The 21,946-nt window shown below is 36.5% G+C and overlaps 2 protein-coding genes across 2 annotated transcripts in view; both read right to left on the reverse strand.

The window, feature by feature from the left end:
• Positions 1-15,964, reverse strand: part of WDR88 (WD repeat domain 88) — a gene marked incomplete at its 3' end in the record, with an annotated part of 61,803 nt that extends 45,839 nt beyond the window's left edge. Inside the window, exons 1-2 of the mRNA XM_031954379.1 lie at positions 13,044-15,964; positions 12,017-12,127 (exon numbers count right to left, since the gene is read on the reverse strand). Coding sequence (XP_031810239.1) covers positions 12,017-12,127; positions 13,044-13,187 — 255 coding nt within the window. The remainder of the gene's footprint in view (positions 1-12,016; positions 12,128-13,043) is intronic.
• Positions 15,965-18,669: 2,705 nt separating this feature from the next.
• GPATCH1 (G-patch domain containing 1) overlaps positions 18,670-21,946 on the reverse strand; it is a 51,033-nt gene continuing 47,756 nt past the window's right edge. Inside the window, exons 19-20 of the mRNA XM_012553761.2 lie at positions 20,335-20,483; positions 18,670-18,932 (exon numbers count right to left, since the gene is read on the reverse strand). Coding sequence (XP_012409215.1) covers positions 18,902-18,932; positions 20,335-20,483 — 180 coding nt within the window. The 3' untranslated portion in view covers positions 18,670-18,901. The remainder of the gene's footprint in view (positions 18,933-20,334; positions 20,484-21,946) is intronic.

The raw sequence follows: 21,946 nt of genomic DNA on the forward strand, positions 1-21,946 counted from the left end.
AAAAACCTGAAATAGAGTGGATGTCCATCTATTGACTAATGACTAAGCAAATTTGGGATGTAAATGTAATGGCATATTATTGTGCCTAAGGACATAATAAATAAAACAAATTCAAGGGAAAAAATGGAAAGATACGTGAATTGATGCAGAATGAAGTAAGCAAAACCAGGAAAACAATATACAAAGGGTCACAACAATGTAAACAGAAACTACAATAAAATGAAACTGAACATTATGTAATTAATATTATGTCATTGGTACAGCAATGAGAAAATCCCTTCTGTCAGTGGAAATCAACCACTACTCTGCAACTTAGTCTTGGAATACTGAGATTTTAAGAGATTTTCCCCTCCTATCTACTACAACAGGCTGCTTCTCTCTTCACTGTGTAAATGAAACTAATGTGTTGGGTCTTTTCTGACACTTTTTAAAATCTTTATTACAAAAGAAAACTTTCTGGGGAGGGGTGAGGAGGAATAGGAACACATTTGGAAATTAGTGTGATATAAAAACAAGTCATCGATTAAAAAAAAAAGATAGGGAAGATATAGGGACCTTTGTAGACAATAGAATAAAACAATAGCTAAAGACTGCTGAGAATATCGAGGAGAATATCAATTGTGCAACGTCCCAGAAGAAATAAAGTCAAAGGCAAAAACAGAAGGATTAGCACTGTGGAGGAGAAAGCCACCTATTTCTCAGAGATTATAGAAATGGAGTAGACAAAGAAATGATGAAGATGACTTTTGAGATGTAGCATGGGGCGGGGGGAGGGGGGAGCTTATAGACGTTGGCATTAATTTTCTTAGTAAATTTGAAGGTGAGATCCTCTGCTAAAGAATGGGAGAAAGATGACATAAGGGACTTAAGGAATGAGAAAACTTAGAATAATTTTTATAAGGAGTGTTTGAGACAATGCATAAGAAAAGAGGGAGATTGCTGTTCAGCAGTAAGGACCCCAATGAGAGTGGGTAGTATATGATAACAGACCTTGACAGTATGATTGAATGAATAACTCCATCAGCATGCAGCAACATCTGAGTAGTAGCAAAGGAAGATAGATGGTAGTGGTAACTTCGAATTGGGGAATGGCAAGGCATGAATGGAAACAGGACAAGGGGAAAAAAATAGTCAAAGATGTACAGGAAAATCTTTAAATTTGGCCATGCATGGGGTCCAGATCTTACGAAGAAAATAAAGCCAGAACAAAGAAAATAGTCTAAGAAAACAGAGGGGGTATAAGCAAGTGGGGGTTGCAGAGAAGTGAAACAGAATTAATGACTAACTTCAAAAGAGAATTTCAAAAATCAAAATCCTGGAGAAATCACAGTTTCATATACCTTTGGGATAGAATTATGTGGGGAAGGGGACTGACTTTGAGGAAGAAAGCCATGCAAGCAGGAAGGAGAGACTGAGTAACCAACATGGGAGCAAAGAGCATTCTGATAGATAAATCATGATATGGCCCGTCAGGAGATCTGACCCCTAGTGGGAGCTAGAACAGGCTGCGTGTATCTCCTCTCCCACAGGAGCCAGGGATCCATAGTTCTAAGGTGATGAGAGCAACCCTGAGAGCAAGCAGTCCGATCTAAGCAAATCTACTTCCTAACGAAGTCACTTTTCTCTTTCCCAAGTTACCTAAGTATGTTTTTGCTCTGTGTATGCTGCTTTCAATTTAGATCTAATTTATAAAGCCCTGTTGACCAGGAGAAATGAAAGGCTGTTTGTATTTGTTTAAAACTTACACATAGAAGATATCGGACAGTTTGGTCCTTATTCTAGGAAGGCAAAAGATTTGGTCAGTGGGAACTGATGAGCAGGCTTGGAGCCATTAAGACAAATTAGGAGAGTGGTGTTGGACTGGCATATGAATTTGGGATTCAGCCACTCCTAGAAAGAAATCACTAGCTAGTGAGAGTGGCAGGCTACAAGGTAGCTTTGCGTGGGTGAATGTACATTCATTTTCAAGCCCCTAGACAGGCTGCCAATAGCAGAGGAGTGAAAGGAAAGCCCCTCCTCTGAGAGAAGAGAAAGCTAGACTTTTCTGAGTACACTACAAATTTAACCTTTCTCACTAGCACCACCTGCTGCCTAAAACAATAACAAGCAATGAGAAAATCGAAATTATGAGTGTAGTAAGAGCAGACGGTAGGCAGCGGGAGGAACTCATTGGCAAGGTATGAATAACATCAGGACAAAAGGAAAAATATTTAAGAATATAGGTCACTACGAACATGAGTATTATTAAGGTGGAGCAAAATAAAGGCCATGGAGATTAAAAAAGGCTGGTGAATTTGGAGGCTAGGTAATTCTAGAAAACATCAAGATAAACATAAATCCTAAAAAATAAAGGCAAGGGTTGGGGTACAAAAGACCGCTGTGAGGTACTCAGTCTTCTTGTGAAAGAAGAGAAGATTATCTGGAAGACAATTATAATAGCTTATATTACCGGTGTGTGCTCAAGGTCATATATCAAATTGGTAAAGAAAGGATCAGAAGCCAGTTTTCCTGTCATTTTATAGATAAGGATCAGCAAATACACTAAAGGGCTGAGTTAGATGAGGCATGGTAAGAAGGTATAAAGTGAGAATAAATAGGGAGGCACATTTTGGACTGGTTAGAGCTGCCTGAAAATGAAATAGGCTGACTTGTGAGGTAGGAATGATTCATCATGGAAGGTGCTCATGCAGAAAATGGACTGCAATTTCACAAGGATGTTACTGAGGAAATTCACACATTTGTCAGAAGAGTTGGACAGCATCAACTCTAAAATCCCCTTCCACCCTGAGTTTTTTTTTTTTTATTAAAGCTTTTTATTTTCAAAACACATGCATGGATAATTTTCAACATTCAACCTTGAAAAACCTTGTGTTCCAAATGTTTTCCCTCAGTTCCCTCCAATCTCTCCCCTAGATAGCAAGTAATCCAACATATGATAAACATGTGCAATTCTATCTGTTTTCATGATGATCATGCTGGACACACACACACACACACCAGATCAAAAAGGAAAAAATGAGAAAGAAAACAAAATGCCAGCAAACAACAAAAAGAGTGAAAATACTATGTTGTGATCCATGCTCAGTTCCCACTCTGGCTCTCTTCATCATAAGACCATTGGAAATTGGCCTGAATCATTATTGAAACAAGCTACGTACATCAGAATTGATCATTGTACAATCTTGTTGCTATGTACAATGCTCTCCTGGTTCTGCTCATTTCACTTATTATCAGTTCATGTAAGTCTCTCCAGGCCTTTCTGAAATCATCCTGGTGATTGTTTCTTATAGAACAATAATATTCCATAACATTCATATACCATAATTTATTCAGCCATTCTCCAACTGATGGGCATCCACTCAGTTTCCAGTTTCTTGCCACTACAAAAAAAGGCTGCCACAAACATTTTTGCCTATGTGGGTCCCTTTCCCTTCTTTAAAATCTCTTTGGGATACAGGCCCAGTAGAAACTTTGCTGGATCAAAGGGTAGTCCCAGTTTGATAGTCCTCTGGACATAGTTCCAAATAGAATGGTCGAATCAGTTCACAACTCCACCAACAATGTTATTAATGTCCTGGTTTTCCCATATCTACTCCAACATTTGTCATTATATTTTATTGTTATCTTAGCCAATGTGAGAAGTGTGTTGTTGGATCAGAGTTGTCTTAATTTGCATTTCTCTAATAAATAATGATTTAGAGCATCTTTTCATATGACTAGAAATGGTTTCAATTCATCTGAAAATTGTCTGCTCATATCCTTTGACCATTTATCAATTGGAGAATGGTTTAAATTCTTATAAATTTGAGTCAGTTCTCTATATATTTTATTTTATTTTGCTTTTTTTTTTTTTTTTTTTTTTTTTTTTGCTGAGGCAATTGGGGTTAAGTGATTTACCCAGGGTCATACAGCTAGGAAGTGTCAAGAGTCTGAGTTCAAATTTGAACTCAGGTCCTCCTGATTTCAGGGCTGATGCTCTGTTTACTGCACCATTTACCTGCCCCCAATTCTCTATATATTTTAGAAATGAGGTCTTTATCAGAACCCTTGGATGTAAAAAAATTTTCCCCATTTATTGCTTTCCTTCTAATCTTGTCTGCATTGGTTTTATTTGTACAAAAACTTTTTAACTTAATATAATCAAAATTATCCATTTTGTATTCAATAATATAGTACAATTCTTCTTTGACTACAAATTCCTTCTTTCTCCACAGATCTGAGAGGTATTCTTTGTTCTTCTAATTTGCTTATAATATCACTCTTTATGTCTAAATCATGAACCCATTTTGACCATATCTTGGTATGGTCCACCCTAAGATTTTAAAATGCCCATGATTTTTTTTAAAAGATATGTATAACAGCAACAACAAGATTATGCCATGATCAATTCTGGATGTGGCTCTCTTCAACAATGAGATAATTCAAACCCATTCCAATTGTTCAGTAATAAAGCAAGCCATCTACACCCAGAGAGAGAACTATGGGAAGTGAGCGTGGACCACAACATAGCATTTTTACTCTTTTTGTTACTGTTTGCTTGTATTATTGTTTTCCTTCTCGGGTTTGTTTGGGTTTTTTTCTTTCTAGATCCTATTTTTCTTGAACAGGAAAATAACTATATAAATATGTATACATATATTGGATTTAACATATTGAACATGTATGGGACTACCTACCATATAAGGAGGGGGTGGGAAGGAGGGCAAAATTTGGAACAGAAGGTTTTGCAAGAGTCAATCTTACAATTTATTTTGTAAATAAAAAGCTATAATTTAAAAAAAAAAAAAGGATAGCAGGAGAAATATTTTTAAATATGAAGAAAAGGCAAAAAAAAAAAAAATAAAAAGCTATGTATTTAAGGCATTGCACCTCAATAATGGATGCTGGCCAAGAGATAAATGCCAACTGCTGACAATTTTTTTCATAATATTGGCATTCGGTGATATGAAGCAATCTTTATAAGAAAGCTGGACTTTTTAAAACATTTGTTAATGATGTTTGTTTGTTTTAGAAAATATACTGATTTCTACTGGTCATCCTGCCATCTGGGGGAGGGGTTGGGGGGTAAGAGGTGAAAAATTGGAACAAGAGGTTTGGCAATTGTTAATGCTGTAAAGTTACCCATGCATATAACCTGTAAATAGAAGGCTATTAAATAAAAAATATATATATATATACTGATTGATGACTTTGGTTGTTTTATTTCTGCCTTTTCCCAACACACCCTAAAGATTTATGATTTAAAAAAAAAATTAACACATCTAATACCAGGAGTACATTCCACAATATATGCTTTGTTCTTCCCTTAGTTGTCCCTCACGTCAGTCAGAGGAAGAAAATGGCATGTTTTATAATAGATTTTCCAGGATTTTCATTGGTTTTTCAGGTCTCAAAGAATAATATCCATTTAGGAATCTTTTCATGTATCCATTGTGTATATTATTCTTCCAGTTTTTGTTTGGTCTTGTAGCAATTTACATAGATCTTCCCATATTTCTATGCATCCCTCATATTTTAAGTTCTTCAGGGGCTTTTGCCAGTGGATAGAACATCAGGCTTGGAGAGTCAAGAGAAGCTGAATCTGAATCCAGCCTTGGACATTTACTATTTTTGTGATTCTGGGCAAGTCATTTCACCTCCATTTGCCTCAGTTTCCTCATTTGTTAAATGGGTATCATAACACCATCTTACCTCCCAGGGTTGTGTTAAAGATCAAATGAATATTTGTAAAGCACTTATTAACACAGTGCCTGGAACATAGTAAGCACAATATGTCATTCTTTTATTTTTTTTTTTTCAGCCATTCCTGAATTGATGAGCATTCATTTAGTTTCCATTTCTCTTGATAAGATAAAGAGTTGTATAACAATGTGGTGATTCAAGACAATTTCAATGGACTTGGAATGGGAAAATGCCATTCATATCTAGTAGAGACAATGTAGATTTTCATCTGTTTTTGTTTGTGGTTTTTTTCCTCTTTTGGTCTGATTTTTCTTACACAATATGACAAAGTCACCTTTGTCAATTTGCATGGTATGAAATGACAACCTCAGGGCTGATCCAGCATGCATTTCTCTTACCTCTAATGATTTAGAGTGTGTTTTTATATAGTTCTTTTATTTTACAATTCTCTTTTTGAAAAATGTTCACAATCTTCAAGTACTTATCTATAAGAAAAAAGCAGTTCTCATAGATTTGTGCCATTTGCCTCTATATTTTAGCTCTCCTTTTTGGTAATATTTGATATTACTATGTTTCATACTCAATGTGTCTTCTAATTATCTTCATTGGACTTTTACAATTTTATGTTAATGACTTTGAGAGGCAAGTTGGTATAGAAAGATTTTGAAGTCAGAGGACATAGGGTAAATTCTCATCCCTACTACCAGCACTGCCTCAGTGACCCTAGTTATTTAAACTCTTTGAATCTCTCTCTTAAGACTCTAAATTTATAGTCTCTATATGTCCTTTGGTAAAGAATTGTTTTCCTTCCTAGCCTTAGTTGTGAAAAGTCCCTGATCAGGTTCCTTTTTATTTTATTTTTTTAAAGATGTGTCCTTTTATATTCAAGTTATATATCCATTCTTTAGTTAATGCGATAAGATAATGCTCTAATTTATGTCAAACAGCTTTCTGGTTTTCCCAACCACTCTTAGCAGAAAGGGAGTCTTGCTTAGTAGCTTCACTCCCAACACTTGCCTATTTCATTAAAAGGAATCTTTCAACTGTTTGACAATGTCACATGACAACTCATCTTGGTATTGACCAACCTCATAGCTGAGTGTCACTGATCTAGACACAAGCTTCATTCCTGTTTTCCTTTGTTTTTTTGTTCAACTCAACTTATTATATTACTGCCTCCTATTAAATATTGAGGGAGGGGACATTGGGGAGAAAATGGAATCCTTCTCTTGTAATTTATGTTCTTAGATTTATCAAACATTGAGCTACCATTTTCATTAATTGCTTATCTAATCTGTTCTACTAACCAGTTTTTCTATTTATTTGTTTTCTTTAACCAAGGGCAAAGAGTTTTGATGATCACTTCTTTATAACAGATTTTAAGTTCTGGCGATACTATATAATCCTTTTATTTGTACTTTTTTCTCATTCTCTCTTCAGATTCTAGAATTTTTGTTCTCCCAATTTAATTATTATTTTGCTAATTCTAAAAAGTATCCCCTTATTAATGGGACTAGCAAAGTGTTAAATCTGTAACTAATTTGATCTATCACACAAATTTAGAGCATCTGATGTCATTTTGAAGCATGTTGTGCTCCCTTTAAGAAACTGTATTTCCTTTTGATCTGTAATTCCTTTCAGATTCTCAGCTCCTATTAGGGAAGGCATATCCTCTCTAGATATCTTTCCAGTATGCCAGAGCCTTTGATTCAATTAGAAATCCTGGTCAAAAAGCACCCCTTTTGAAGGTCTTTATGACCAAAGCAGAACTAGAGATCATTACTGATCACTAAATAGAAAATTTCGATTATACCAAACTGAAAAGTTTTTGTACAAACAAAACTAATGCAGACAAGATTAGAAGGGAAGCAATAAACTGGGAAAATATTTTTTACAGTCAAAGGTTCTGATAAAGGCCTCATTTCCAAAATATATAGAGAATTAACTCTAATTTATAAAAAATCAAGCCATTCTCCAATTGAAAAATGGTCAAAGGATATGAACAGACAATTCTCAGATGAAGAAATTGAAACTATTTCTAGTCATATGAAAAAGATGCTCCAAGTCATTATTAATCAGAGAAATGCAAATTAAGACAACTCTAAGATACCACTACACACCTGTCAGATTGGCTAAGATGACAGGAAAAAATAATGATGATTGTTGGAGGGGATGCGGGAAAACTGGGACATTGATGCATTGTTGGTGGAGTTGTGAACGAATCCAACCATTTTGGAGAGTAGTTTGGAACTATGCTCAAAAAGTTATCAAACTGTGCATACCCTTTGATCCAGCAGTGTTACTACTGGGATTATATCCCAAAGAGATTATAAAGAAGGGAAAGGGACCTGTATGTGCACGAATGTTTGTGGCAGCCCTTTTTGTAGTGGCTAGAAACTGGAAACTGAATGGATGTCCATCAGTTGGAGAATGGCTGAATAAATTGTGGTATATGAAAATTATGGAATATTACTGTTCTGTAAGAAATGACCAACAGGATGATTTCAGAAAGGCCTGGAGAGACTTACACGAACTGATGCTGAGTGAAATGAGCAGGACCAGGAGATCATTATATACTTCAACAACAATACTATATGATGACCAGTTCTGATGGACCAGGCCATCCTCAGCAACGAGATCAACCAAATCATTTCTAATGGAGCAGTAATGAACTGAACTAGCTATACCCAGAAAAAGAACTCTGGGAGATGACTAAAAACCATTACATTGAATTCCCAATCCCTATATTTATGCACACCTGCATTTTTGATTTCCTTCACAAGCTAATTGTACAATATTTCAGAGTCTGATTCTTTTTGTACAGCAAAATAACGTTTTGGTCATGTATACTTATTGTGTATCTAATTTATATTTTAATATATTTAACATCTACTGGTCATCCTGCCATCTAGGGGAGGGGGGGGGGGGGTAAGAGGTGAAAAATTGGAACAAGAGGTTTGGCAATTGTTAATGCTGTAAAGTTACCCATGTATATATCCTGTAAATAAAAGGCTATTAAATAAAAAAATTAAAAAAAAAAAAAGCACCCCTTTGAAGTGTTGCTAATTCCAATAGGAGATCCAGGGTGTCTCAGCCCTCCATTTGGTCTGCCCAGCTCAGCCTGTCCCAGCCCCTACTGGGTCTGACCTGCTTGGGCTGTCCCAGCCCCCACTAAAGATACCTAATATAACAGCTTCCCTCCACCAAGGTCTTTGCAGATGGACCTAGGTAGATCACTCAGCTGCCAGGACCTTCTGTCCACTGAGAAAGCATTCTCAGTGCAAAACTCCATTTTCCAATAGATCTGCCACTATAGAAGTCAGCCTCTTGATAAATTAATTTCTATCCAACAACAAACTCCTCATTTTGCAACTAATAATTCGGGAATGAGTGAATTCTTTCACTCCTAAAACTTGTGGCCAATTTAAAGGGGATTCTTAACAAGTCTCTTACAGCCACTAACCTCTAGACCACTCAAACCGAATCAATTTAAAATGAATGAATGGACTACATCCTCCAAATCCAAGAAATTATGGTTGTGTTATAGGGATCCATATTATAGATACACCTCAACTTTTGAGATTCATCTTTTAAAAGAATGAGACACATTATGAGTCAAAAGTGGAGATGAGATTTCTTCTGATTCAGGGATCAAAACTGATCTTTCAGAAACTATAAATGCTTCAGCCTTTTTTAGTGAAGGAAAATCAGATTTGTTTCTTTAGAGCAGAAATTACCAAGATCAATAAACCATTGTCTCTTTATCAGGAAGCTCTTAAAATGAAGTCATTTTCAGAACATTCAGGAAGATCAGCAAGGCCTCCAAACAGTCGTTTTCTGTGTGTTCTGGCAAATACTTGCAGACAGCCCCAGACAAACTCCAAGACACACCTTGAAAGATCACATCTTCTTTAAGTGACTAAGGCAAATGAAAGTCAGGTGGCATTATACCAACTCAGGAAAGTCCCCTGACCTACAAAGGGCAAGTAGTTCAAAGTGTTCTCTTTTTAAAGGAATCATGAATAATTAAATCAGTACCAATTTCCTGTTTGTTTTTGTTTGCTCATTTTAATTTAAGTTTTATTTCATTAAGTAGATTCTATAGTTGATTTCTCACTCTGGCAATCTGAAGGAACCATAAAAACTCAATTTGGGTTTTCATTCCCATAGCACATTACAAAATTGCCCTATGGTTCTGAAAAACACAATGGCAAACTTTAACCCACCATCTCTGGTTGAATTACATTAGTATGGGAGTTCCTTATCTGAGGTTGCCTTTCAGTCCCTTCCCAAGGTTTCAATATTTCTCCATGACTCCCCAAGATTTCACACCTTCTGACCAAGCAATAAGATACTAAAGGGATGGTTAGTTCACAACATTGTAGCTATGCAATCAACTCACAAGATTAAAGCAGGCCCAGATTCTAACAAACATTGAAATCCAAAGGGCCTGAAAACAAATTCAATAAAAGACACAAAAATGTAAAAAAGGAGACCAAATGTCACCCCAGGAAAAGACAAGGCTATAAGTTACTTTCTATTCTGGCATTAATAAAGAATAACAAAGTATAGGGTTCAGAGTTAACTTCCTTTCTTGGTTAAGGTACCCATTTGCATTCTGGCACAGAAATGACATATGTTTTATAGCTTAAGATTTAAACTAATTTCCAGGATATAAGGTACAACTATTAGCAAAGTCACTAATCAGTATTTCACTGGTTATTTTATCATGAATTAAAGTCATTTGTTAATAAATCAGGCTTAGAATCTGTCAGTATGCTCAAGTAACTACTAACAAAGGTCAAAGTGTTTAAATCATGTATATTTTTGACATCCAAGTACTTTATCTTTTTCTACAAGAATGACTATAATAAGGGAAGGGGATTCACAGGGCAACTAAATAATTGGCATCAGCAATGTAAAGGTAGTCTATTTTTTTGGTTAGTTTTCCTTTTTTTAATAATAGCTTTTTATTTTCAAAACACATGCAAAGATAGTTTTCAGCATTCACCCTTGCAAAATCTTCTATTCCAAATTTTTTTCTGTCCCTTTCCCTCATTCCTCCCCTAGACAACAAGTAATCCAATATGTTAAACATGTACAGTTCTTCTATACATATTTCTACACTTATGATGCTGCACAAGAAAAATCAGATCATAAAGGGAAAAAATGAAAAAAAGCAAATAACAAAAAATGTGAAAATACAGTGTTGTGATCCATAGTCAGTACCCACAGTCTAGTTTTCCTTTTTAAACAGATATTAGTTCAAGTTTTGCCTTACGTCAAAAGATACACCCCCTCAGAAATTCATTCAATTAACTTAAAATGTAAAAGTAGAAATGAAGGATAAGGGAGACTAAAGATTACAGGCTTATTCCATATCAAGTGTTATTGCTTGGAAAGGGGAAATATCAGAATCCCTGGAAACATCATGGTGAGTAAAAAAAATTCCTCTTAAGTTTTCAGTGAAATTTAGAAGGGAGATGGTGAAGTCATGGTGAAAATTACAACTTCCAAAGAAATTCGCTTCTCCAAGTCTTTGCTTTGTCATTCAGTGGGCTATAAAAGCAATTTATGGAAATGTTTTAAACTCTTCTAGATGGGACTCTACCAAGATTATTGTTTTTGCTTTTGAGTCCTGTCTGACTCTCCATGACCCTATTTTTGGGGTTTTCTTGGCAAATACTGGAATGGTCTGTCATTTCCTTCTCCAGCTCATTTTACATATTGTTATGTCCTTCCCTCAGAGATAAGAAAAGGAGGCAAATGGGGTTAAGTGATTTGCCCAGAGTCATATAGCTAGTTATGGGAATAGGGGCTGTCTAACTGGAGGGCTCTTGCTATCAAAGTGTCACTCAACTACCCTATAGGCCAAGACAATTAAAATGTGGGAAAATTTCAACATTCAATTCACTTTGGTTTCCCCTTTTTAATCTATTTAATTTTTGCTTTGAAGAATCTTTGGTTTTCAGTTTATATAACTTTAATTTCATTCCTCAACTTTCCAATTCTCCTTCACACCTGACTCCTAGAAAAGCAAGTTCAAACCACCATGAACCATATTGTCATGAAGACAGATAGTTTATGGATATGAGGGAAAGATAAGTACAAAGAAGGCAGGAAATTGTTATTCTACCTTCATATGCATCTTGCCTTGGCAAGATGTTATACAAACTAAGGGCTTGTATTTTTAAAGTCACAGACTCATGGAATATCAGTTAGAGGATAGGGCTTGTCCACAGACACTCAAGAAGATTGTTGGCAACTCATCTGGACCCCGGGCTTCTAATTCCAAATCACCATACTCTTTTCAGTACACCATGAAACCTCTTACCCAAATTTTCACACTTTTGTCGTAGGAACTAGAGAGAATCTTAGTGTCCTCAAAGCAGAAGTGACAGGAGCTCACGGTTTGATTATGTCCTTTCAACATCTTAAAGGGAATCTATAAAATGAAGAGGCCACAGAGAAAGAATGAACTGGCCACACCTGCTGTCACAGGCAGAACTTTGAGGAACCCAGGGAAAATCTGGAAAGGTGGTCAGTACCTGAGAGGAGGAGGCTAAAGAGAGTGGGGAGGTGCCGTCTGGAAGGGGATACCGTCACTGATTCCAGGACTTCTTTCTCCCCGATCCCGCCCCTAGCCCAGAGACAAGAGTCTCCCAAGGGAAGGGATTCCCCCAGTTGCGGGACTCGGAGCCCTAGCCAAGCGCCCAAGCCGTCACCTCCCCACTCCCGCATGGGACCCGCAGGCATAGCCCTACCCGCAGGTAACAAGCCACCTGCCAACATCTCACACAAAGGGGCCCCGCGCGGCGCCGCAGCCCGCACTCAGTAACAGGGCCCACGCCTCTCACAAAGCGCGGCACCCCCGCATGCACGAGCAGATACTCGCACACAATCCGCACAAAGACTGCCGGCCCGGCGCGCATTACGCACTCCAGGATCTGGGTACCGGCCCACAGTTCGCATAACGCGCTGCACGTCCCCCACGCAGCACAGACACTCGCACACAGTTCACACACAACGTTGCAAGCCCCGCACGCCATGCGCCCTCAGGGCCCGGGACACCTACACACATCTCACCCCACCCCCCACCCCCCAGCACAAGCACATCCAGAACTCCTTCGAACGCCATCAGCCCAGGCAGCTCAGCAAGGCCCGCGTACAACACACACTCCTGTGGAACTCAACTCACACCCAGCATCCCCGCATCCCCGCATCCCCGCATCCCCGCATCCCCGCCCACACGCCTCAAGCCTCCGGGGCACAACGCCCAGCCTCCCTGGCCCCACCCCCTCACTCCGGGTTCTGTTAGGCCAGAGCAAGAGGTAGAAGCCAGTCCAGGGCGGGCCCCTGACCTTGGACTGCCTCTCCTGGTCGCCCCATCGCAAGTGCTCCGGCCTCGAAGGCCCTGCTCTTGGCTCATTGGGATCCCTCAGAGCCAAGGGGTCGCTGGGACTCTCTCTTCCGCTGAATTTCTTATTCTCTGAGTCTTCTTCCATGACAACAGCTACTATGGGGGCCTATGGGGGTCAGAGCGTGGCCATCTACTACCGTGGGGGGTGGGGAGAGCCACGAGGTGTGTTGAAGCCTTTGGGATGGCAAACATTCTGACTAGATCTCTCCAGCTCTTCTACATCACCTCTGGCCCCAGTGGCTAGGGAACCTCGGAAAAGGTGAACTAAGAGAAGGAATCTCAAGTCCAACCCCTTCACTTTATAAATAAGGTTCAAAGGGGTGTGTGGGACGTAAAGGACCCTTACCCAAAATGACTACTCAGAGTAGAAAGCAGAAAAATATTTATTATAGAATCTCATGAGAAGCGGGCCAGTCCAGCAGGAAGTCCAGCCATGAGCGGAAAAAGGTTAGTGCAGCCCTGGAGGGGGGGGGAGAAAGGGAAGTGAAAGTCCTCATAGCAAGAGAGCCAAACAATCAGTGAATACACACAACTTTTATAGATTTTGTTACAAGCCATTACATCACAAGTTAGAGAGCATTGAGAGTCCTGAGGCCATCTAATTGGTTGTTGCTACCAGAGAAGATTGAATGGAAGGTTTCAGTTTCCCCGAAATCGCCTGATTTCTAGGAAACCAAAACTTAGGCCTTCAGGCTTTAGATAATCCAAGCCCACAATGGTCAAGCTAATAGACTAAATATTGATAAATGTCAAATATTGATGTCATTGATTACTGTTAAGTAAATGTCTGCATATATTATGCAGGACACAGGGAAATAAAAAGGGGGCAGGGTTCATATAATACTTATCTTGTAAGTTCTTCATCTTTCCATCTCACACAGGGGCAAATCCACTGGCCCAGGGTGCTCCAAGTGAATTGTAGAAGGGGTAGAATTCCAACCTTTTCTGACCCTAACTTTCTCCGTGTATCATCTGGCCAGTTGCCAATCAGTTTCCAAGGCCTTCAAGATTTTACAACTCACTTCTCATAATAGCTCTTTGAGCTGGGGAGGGTATGAGCATCCCGACTTGGGCAAACAGACTTATACTGAAAGGATGATCAGATTTAGAGATGAAGAGAATCTTAAACTATAGAGAGTTGGAATGGGCACTTGCACTAGGGAATCCTGACTCCAGTCCAGAGCTCTTTACACCATATCTTTACATCTTGCCTTTCGTCAAGGAAGCCATAAGTGATTAGAATGCTGGATCTGGAGTCAAGGAATATTTCCGATGGTTTGCTTTTCAATAAAAAATCTTCCATTCAAATGCAGTTTCAGACACTGTAAAAGTAACTTAAGCCTTCATTCAGCCTCAGTTTCCTTATCTGTAAAATGGTGCCTACCTCACAGGCAGGACATATTGTAAAACACTTGGCACAGCACCTGACAACATAGTATACTCTTCTTAATAAATGCTTGCTCCTTGCCATCTCAAGACTTGTTCATTGCTTGTCCTTAGCTCTCAAAGAAAACGGTGACGCCATGACATGGAAGGAAGTGAATTGGATTTATGTCACCTACAAAATCACAAGCCTCACTTTCTCCTCCGGAGCCATCTAGATCCAATGGCCAGATATAGATCAGGATGATCCTTGATGCAGTGGGAAGCCATGGCCTTTTTAAGCTAAAAATCTTTTAACAGGTCTCAATTTGACTGAGGCAGTCCTAATCAATGATTAAGACTAAGTAAAAAATGAGACAAAAGAATGGCTTTTTTTTTTTTTTAACTAGTCCAAAACCAAAAAAATCAATGAAGGAGAGGGAGGCCCCTCAGGATTTTGGGCCCAAACAGAAACAATTGCTATTTATATTTCCTCACTAACTAGGGCTTGGCCGGGTAACTACACCTGAACAATCAATGAAAGAGTGATTTGGGTTTTAGACTGAGTTTCCAAGCTGTCACTAATCAGCTTAAATTTCTTCCCTTCTCCAGGGCAATTTCTACTTCTATAAGATAATGAAGTTAGATCTGAGGAAGGGTTTGTGAACTACAGGCAAGATAGCCAAATCTGGCCCATTTTAAACAAAGATGTAAAAACCATTTATTGCCCAAGAGCTAGGTGAATCCCCTTACCTCCCAGCTAAGGAAGAAAAAGATAAACACTCATAAAAAGGCAGTAATGGCTAGGGGCCAACCACCTATTACCATACTCATTTGGAATGAGCAACAAGCGTTAACTTTAAAACATGAAATGAGTTACTTTAAAACATGAAATGAGTTCTAACTATACCCCTAAAAAGCAAGTGGTATAAAAGTTATTTCAGAGCCTTAAATCATAAAACTGAAGTGTTTCATTGATTTCAAAAATAAAAGACATTGATAAGGATTTTTTTTTCTGCTACACAAAAAGCACTGTTTTCTTCCTTCTTACCTTAATGTCTACCCTGGTTTTGCTTTTCTGTTGAGGGTTACCTAATTGTGACCTTCAGTCTTGCTCCCTATCCAAAGGAGTTATGGTTTTTATTCTGAAGCAACACTATCAAATTTGTTTCTGAAGGAAAACTGCTCCTTTAAGGTTCCATGGAATTGATTTTAAACATTGAGTCTAGGGACTCCAGTGGTCCAAGTACTAACAGATCCCTTGAGGGCTGCCTGACACGGCACAAATTTTTGATTCGCCCTTACATTAAAAATCTTCATAAGAAGCTTACAGAGATTGGAGCATACCTACAAATCTTGATAGAGAAATTGAAGCTCAATGATAACAAGCTCCAAAACTGCACAGATGAGGAACAGAGAAATAAAACTAAGACTTTCAAAGAAATCACAAATACTATGGCTGAATCAACTAAATATTGCACTGCAGATTGTGGGAAAGTATTATTAATCCATATATATATATATATATATATATATATATATATATATACACATACATATATACAATTCCAAGAAATTAGGTGGATATATATATATATATATATATATATATATATATGATTTCAGAAAAGCCTAGAAAGACTTACATGAACTGATGCTGAGTGAGGTAAGCAGAACTACATCATTGTACACAGTAACAGCAAGATTATGTGATGATCTGACTGATGCTAAATGAAGTGAGAATACTGTACACAACACGATCAATTGTGATGGATGTGGGTCTTTTCAACAGCAAGGTGATTCAGGCCAGTCCCAAAGGTCTTGTGATGGAAAAAGCCACCCACACCTAGAGAGAGGACTGTGTGGACTGAGTGTAGATCACAATATAGTATTTTCACTTTTTTGTTGTTATTCTTTCTTCTTTTTTTTTTTTAATTTTTTGATTTGATTTTTCTTGTGCAGCATGATAACTATGGAAATATATATAGAAGTGCATATGTTTAACATTTGTTGGATTAATTACCATCTGGGGAAGGAGAAAAAAAATTCTGGAACACAAGGTTTTGCTAGGATGAATGTTGAAAACTATGCATGTTTTGAAAATAAAAAGCTTTTATTAAAAAAAAAAAAGAAAAGAAAACTCAAGAAAGATTTGTGATGATCAACTATGATATACTTAGCTCTTTTCAGCAACAGAGGTAATTCAAGACAATTCTAATAGACTTAGGATAGAAAATGCCATCTGCACCCAGAGAGAGAACTTTGAAGCACACTATTTTCTTTTGTTTTTCTATCTCATGACTTTACACTTTTTTCCAATTTTTTTTCATAACCTGACTAATGTGAAAATGTTTAAAATTATTGTAAATGTATTATCTATACCACATTGCTTGCTGTCTTGGGGAAGGAGACAAAGGAAAGAGGGAGAGAAAAAGTTGGAAACTCAAAATCTAACAAAAATTTTTATGTGTAATTGGAAAAATAAAATACTATTAAGTTTAAAAAATTAAAAATAAATAAAATACTTTTCAATAAAAAAAAAACCATCTTGCTTTAGATCTATGAGCTTATGATCAAGTATTAGTAGAACAATCTTTTAAATTTTCATAGCACTTTATGGCTTAGAAAAATTTTCACAAAGCTATCCCATCTGACCCCTATACCATCCCTTGAGGTAGGTAGGACAGGATTATCCCTGTTTTACAGATAGGGAAACAAAGACCTTAGAGAGGGGAAAGGACTTAGCCAAAGCCATAGTCAAGTAGCAGAGCTGGACCCAGAACCCAGATTTTCTAGCTTTTAATTTAGTTGGTATAGTAGATGAAAGCTGGCTGGCATCAAGAAGTTCAAGTCTTGCCTGTATCACAAATGGGATATATGACTCTATGTTACTCTCTCTCTTAAATGCCTCAGGCAGCATTCTATGTGATTCAATATCATTAAATTCATTTAAGGACAAAGTATCTGAGAAAAAGAATAAGTAATCAGAATACAAATAGATTGTGTTCCTAAAGTTCATTTATGAGTTAATTCTTTACAACTCAGAACATATATCCCTATAGAATATTATCATGAGTGGTCCAGGTACAGATTAATCAATACAACTTAGTTTAAATGTTTTGTCAGGTGAACAAACTTAAATTTCCTTTAATCCTTTCTAAGGAAATACATTCTGAAACTCAGTTAAGATAACCAGAAAGGCATTTTTTCTCTTGGGGGAGGCATTTGGTCAGAGAGGACAAGTGGGTATTACTGGACAATGGGAACTTGGTAAATATGGGATGCTGGTATCCATATATCACACTCATTTCTTTCTTAAGGAATCCATTAATTCATCCTTGTTCCCTCTAAATAATAATCTGGTTTTATATGCTGGGATTGTTTTCTTTAGTTTTTAGCTGTTTTTTTTTCCTTTTCTTTTTAAGCCAGGCTAGTGATTTCATCAATGTCAGGAGCACTATATGACATATGGCACCTTTTCTGTAATTTATTGTCTTAGAGTGCTGCCTAAGGCACTTAGAGATGGAATAACTTACCCAGAGCCATACAACCCATTTGTGATACAGAAAAACTTGAATTCAACTCTTCCTGATTCCAGTCACCTTTCATCCACTATACCATCAGCCTCTCTTTTTGGTTACACTTATATTTATAGGGTTTTTAAAGGAATACTCAGTATTCAGATAGCAGTGAGCAAAATGGTATCATTTACAGCATTTTGATGTGAATTTAGGAGAAAGTTATAAAGGGGTTACCTGAGGGTTAAGAAAATACACCAATTACAGTATTATATTGTAAAATTTAAGGGTTTTCTACCCTGAACACTGATGGCATATATTCCTTTCCTATATAACAAAATAGATGGTTTTGAATCAAATTCCTTTAAGCCATCCATTTATTGAATGGATAGAATGCTGAAATGAAATATTAATTGACATAGGGAACTTTTAGCTGTCAGTGCAATTATACAGATTGTCTTAGATAGAATCCCAGGCTACTATATCAAAGGAAGAAGCTTTAGTTTAAAAGAAAAAAAGACAAAATCCATTTTGGTAGCGGATTTTTTTTTCCTTTTAACTTTTTTTCCTTTTCTTTATAAAAGTGTTCCCATATGAATATTTTACTTCTTCATAATATTCATACCAGTTTATAGTTTTTAAGCTCTATATGTAAATTTCAAGCAGTAGAGAATATGCAAAATTCTATTTTAATTAAAATGAACATTGCGAATTTTATTCTTTTGTCACTAGCTACAATCCAACTTACAACTTTCCAGCTCAAACTTGGAAATGCAAAGATTTAAAAATCTGTTTAAAATCATAGCTTTACACATAAATACAATCTATACATTAATTAATTATACAATAAGTGATCTACCATCATAGAGGAGATCAAAATTTCAGAAGAGAGATCAGACCCAGTTCAAAATGAGATAGGTTACTTCTTTATTATTGGAAGACGTTTCAGCCTGTAAAAAAAAAAAAAAAAAAAAAAAATCATACATCAATATGTTTTTAAAACATATTTTATAGGATTCTCCAACATTCATCTTTATTGTTTCTCTATAATATCAACACTAAGACTGCTAGAATATAATCTTTTCAATTCAAAAGAACATAATGTTAGGTCAGTCAATGAGAACTTAGAACAAAACTTTGTCATCTCTAAATCACTGAATCATTACTTTCAGAAATGAGGCTCTCACTGTGACTCTTATCTAATAGTTCATGATTGTAGAATGTAAAGCTTCTTGAAAGTATTGTTTTATTTTTGCCCTTGTAGTCCCAGCTACATCACAATTCCTCGCATATCAACTAATCAATCAACATTTGTTAATTGCTTTTTTTGTACTAGATGCTAAGGATATAAATACAAAGAATAAAGCAACCTTTACTCACAAAAAGTTTACATTCTAATGGGGGAGGCAGCATGTAAAAATATATACAGTATAAAGCTGATGAATACAAATATATACAAAATAGTTAAATACAAAGAAAAGTAGTTTGGGGGAATGAGGAAAGCTTCATGTAAAAACTAGTACTTGAGCTTCTAAAGTAGAGGGGAATTAAAAAGGGCAATTCGGCATGGAGTATGGCCAGAACAAAGGTACAGCAGACAGGGAATGGAATGTATAAGGATTAGAAAAAAGGCCAATTGGGCTGTATTACAGAATGTGGAAGGGGGGTAGAGGCTAGATTGTAAAAGTAATTAAAAGCTAAATACGAAGTGGATAGAACACCAGCCCTGAAGTCAGGAAAACCTGAGTTCAAATCTGGTCTCAGACACTTAACACTTTCTAGCTGTGTGACCCTGGGCAAGTCATTTACCCCAAATTGCCTCAGCAAAAAAAAAAAAAAAAAAAAAAACCAAAGTCAAATATGAGAGTTTATATTTTATTCTAGAGGTAACTGGAAGCCTCTGGAGTTGACTGAATAGGAAAGTAGCATGGTCAAATCTTAATACTTAAGTAAAATTACTTTGTACATAATGAATAGAGTGGATCAGAATGGGAAGAAACTTCCCATTAGATGCAGGGAGAACAATTAAGAGGCTTGAAATAATGTAGGTGAGAAATAATGAGGATCTAAACAAAGGTAGTACACTGCATAAATAGAAAAAAAAGGGGGCTGGATGCGAGAAATCTTATAGTTTAAAAATAGCAAGATCATTTCTTTCAGTCCTTTCTTCCTGCAGATGGAGAAACAGATCTGAAAAAATGAAAATAGTTTATAGAGAAAGGTAACAGTTATTATTCTTAACTTGGCACCAAAACCAGAACTCGGATCTTTTCACTTACATTTCAATGCCTTGAATGCATTCTTCCTGCTGTACTCATTTCTATATCTGTAGAACACAAAAAAATGACATACCTTCTCAAAAGTTCCTGAGGTGATATGTCTTTGACTTTCTCAGTATCACTCTGGCTGTCACTGCTATCAACACTCTCTGAAGTACTACTCTTCTCTGTTTTTTTGTTTTTCTGTTTGCCTTTCTGTTTATGTTTCTTGTGTTTCTTTTTCTGATAAAAAAAAAAAGAAAAATATAGTTGTTTAGTCTTGTATTTCCCTTGTTTTAGTGTGAAGCTTTGAGGTGTTCTGGAAGAAATGATCAGGAGAAAAAAGACAGCTGGATTCATTAAAATCAAAAACCCCTATTTCAAAATGAAATATAGCACACTTTGGTATAGCAAAGAAATAACAGTATTAAATGTCAGAGTGGCACAAAGTTTAACTCCTAAAATAAATATATATATATATATATATATATATATATATATTTATTTAAATATATATATATATATATATATATATATATATAGCACAGTCCTGCAAACACTGCATTTCCAAGATGACTCATGTATTAACTCAAGTGACCTTATTTTTCTTGAATGCCTCTGACTGGCTATACATCTGGATAACAGATATCATGGAAATGCATACAAAGGGGCTAGTCGGAAAAACAACAGCACTACTACTTTGCAAAAACAAGAAAATATAGTTAAGAAACAGTTTTATCTGATACACTTTTTGGTGCCTTAATTTATCCCAAGCATGTATGCATCTTATGTATATTATCCCTCATTAGTCTGTTAATAATCAAGCTGTTTCTAATCGATTTTCCTATTCTACATTCCATCTCGGCTTCCCTATCATAATAAAAGATCAAAAGATGATGCTATAATTCAAAGAAGAAAAAAAAGAGTCAGCCATTTACATTAATCTTTACTAAAATTTAATATCTCAAATGTTCAAAGTCTTTCAACTGTCAAAAAAATTATGGAATAGAAAATAAGGAATTGCACTCATGCTGACACTTCTGTCATTAACTTAATGTTTAATTTCACTGCTTCCTAAATAATGTAAGATCAAGAAATTTCTGATGTTTCAAAAATACTTTCTTGTCAATTAGTATGAAGGGATAATGGACAGAAAGTAGGTGTGACAGGAAACTATAAATTAACAATATAGAGAGAGAAAATACATGTCTAATATGTGTGCTTGTCTGATACATACAATATCTAATAACAAATGGATAGCTTGGCCTGTGAAAGGGTAGCTAAAGAAATACTTTTCCTTTCCATAAAATTCATGGGCATATCAGGGACTGAATGATAATAAGTAACTACTCCCAACTTACTTTACAATTTATAATTTGCTTTTCCTCATAACCTCTCTATGAGGTGGTAGTTCAAGAATTATTACCAACATTTTATAGATTAAGAAATTGTGCTGGATGCTTGGGAACAAGTGGTGGAGTCTAAACTGAAATCTTGCTGTTTAGAGTCAAAGTCCAGGGGCTCTGTTCACGATGCCATAACTACTTCTACAAGAAATTAAAAAGCATTGACTGGTGTATATATAGGAATTGTTAGCATAACCAAATGCTATTTGTTGAACCTGAAGTCATAAGCTACGCTTTCTTCTTCCAGGAAAATTACCACTAATCTCTTTTTTATGAGCCAACAGCTCCTATAATGAGAAT

This window comes from Sarcophilus harrisii, chromosome 2 (genome assembly GCF_902635505.1).
Source record: "Sarcophilus harrisii chromosome 2, mSarHar1.11, whole genome shotgun sequence".
NCBI classification, from domain to species: domain Eukaryota; kingdom Metazoa; phylum Chordata; class Mammalia; order Dasyuromorphia; family Dasyuridae; genus Sarcophilus; species Sarcophilus harrisii.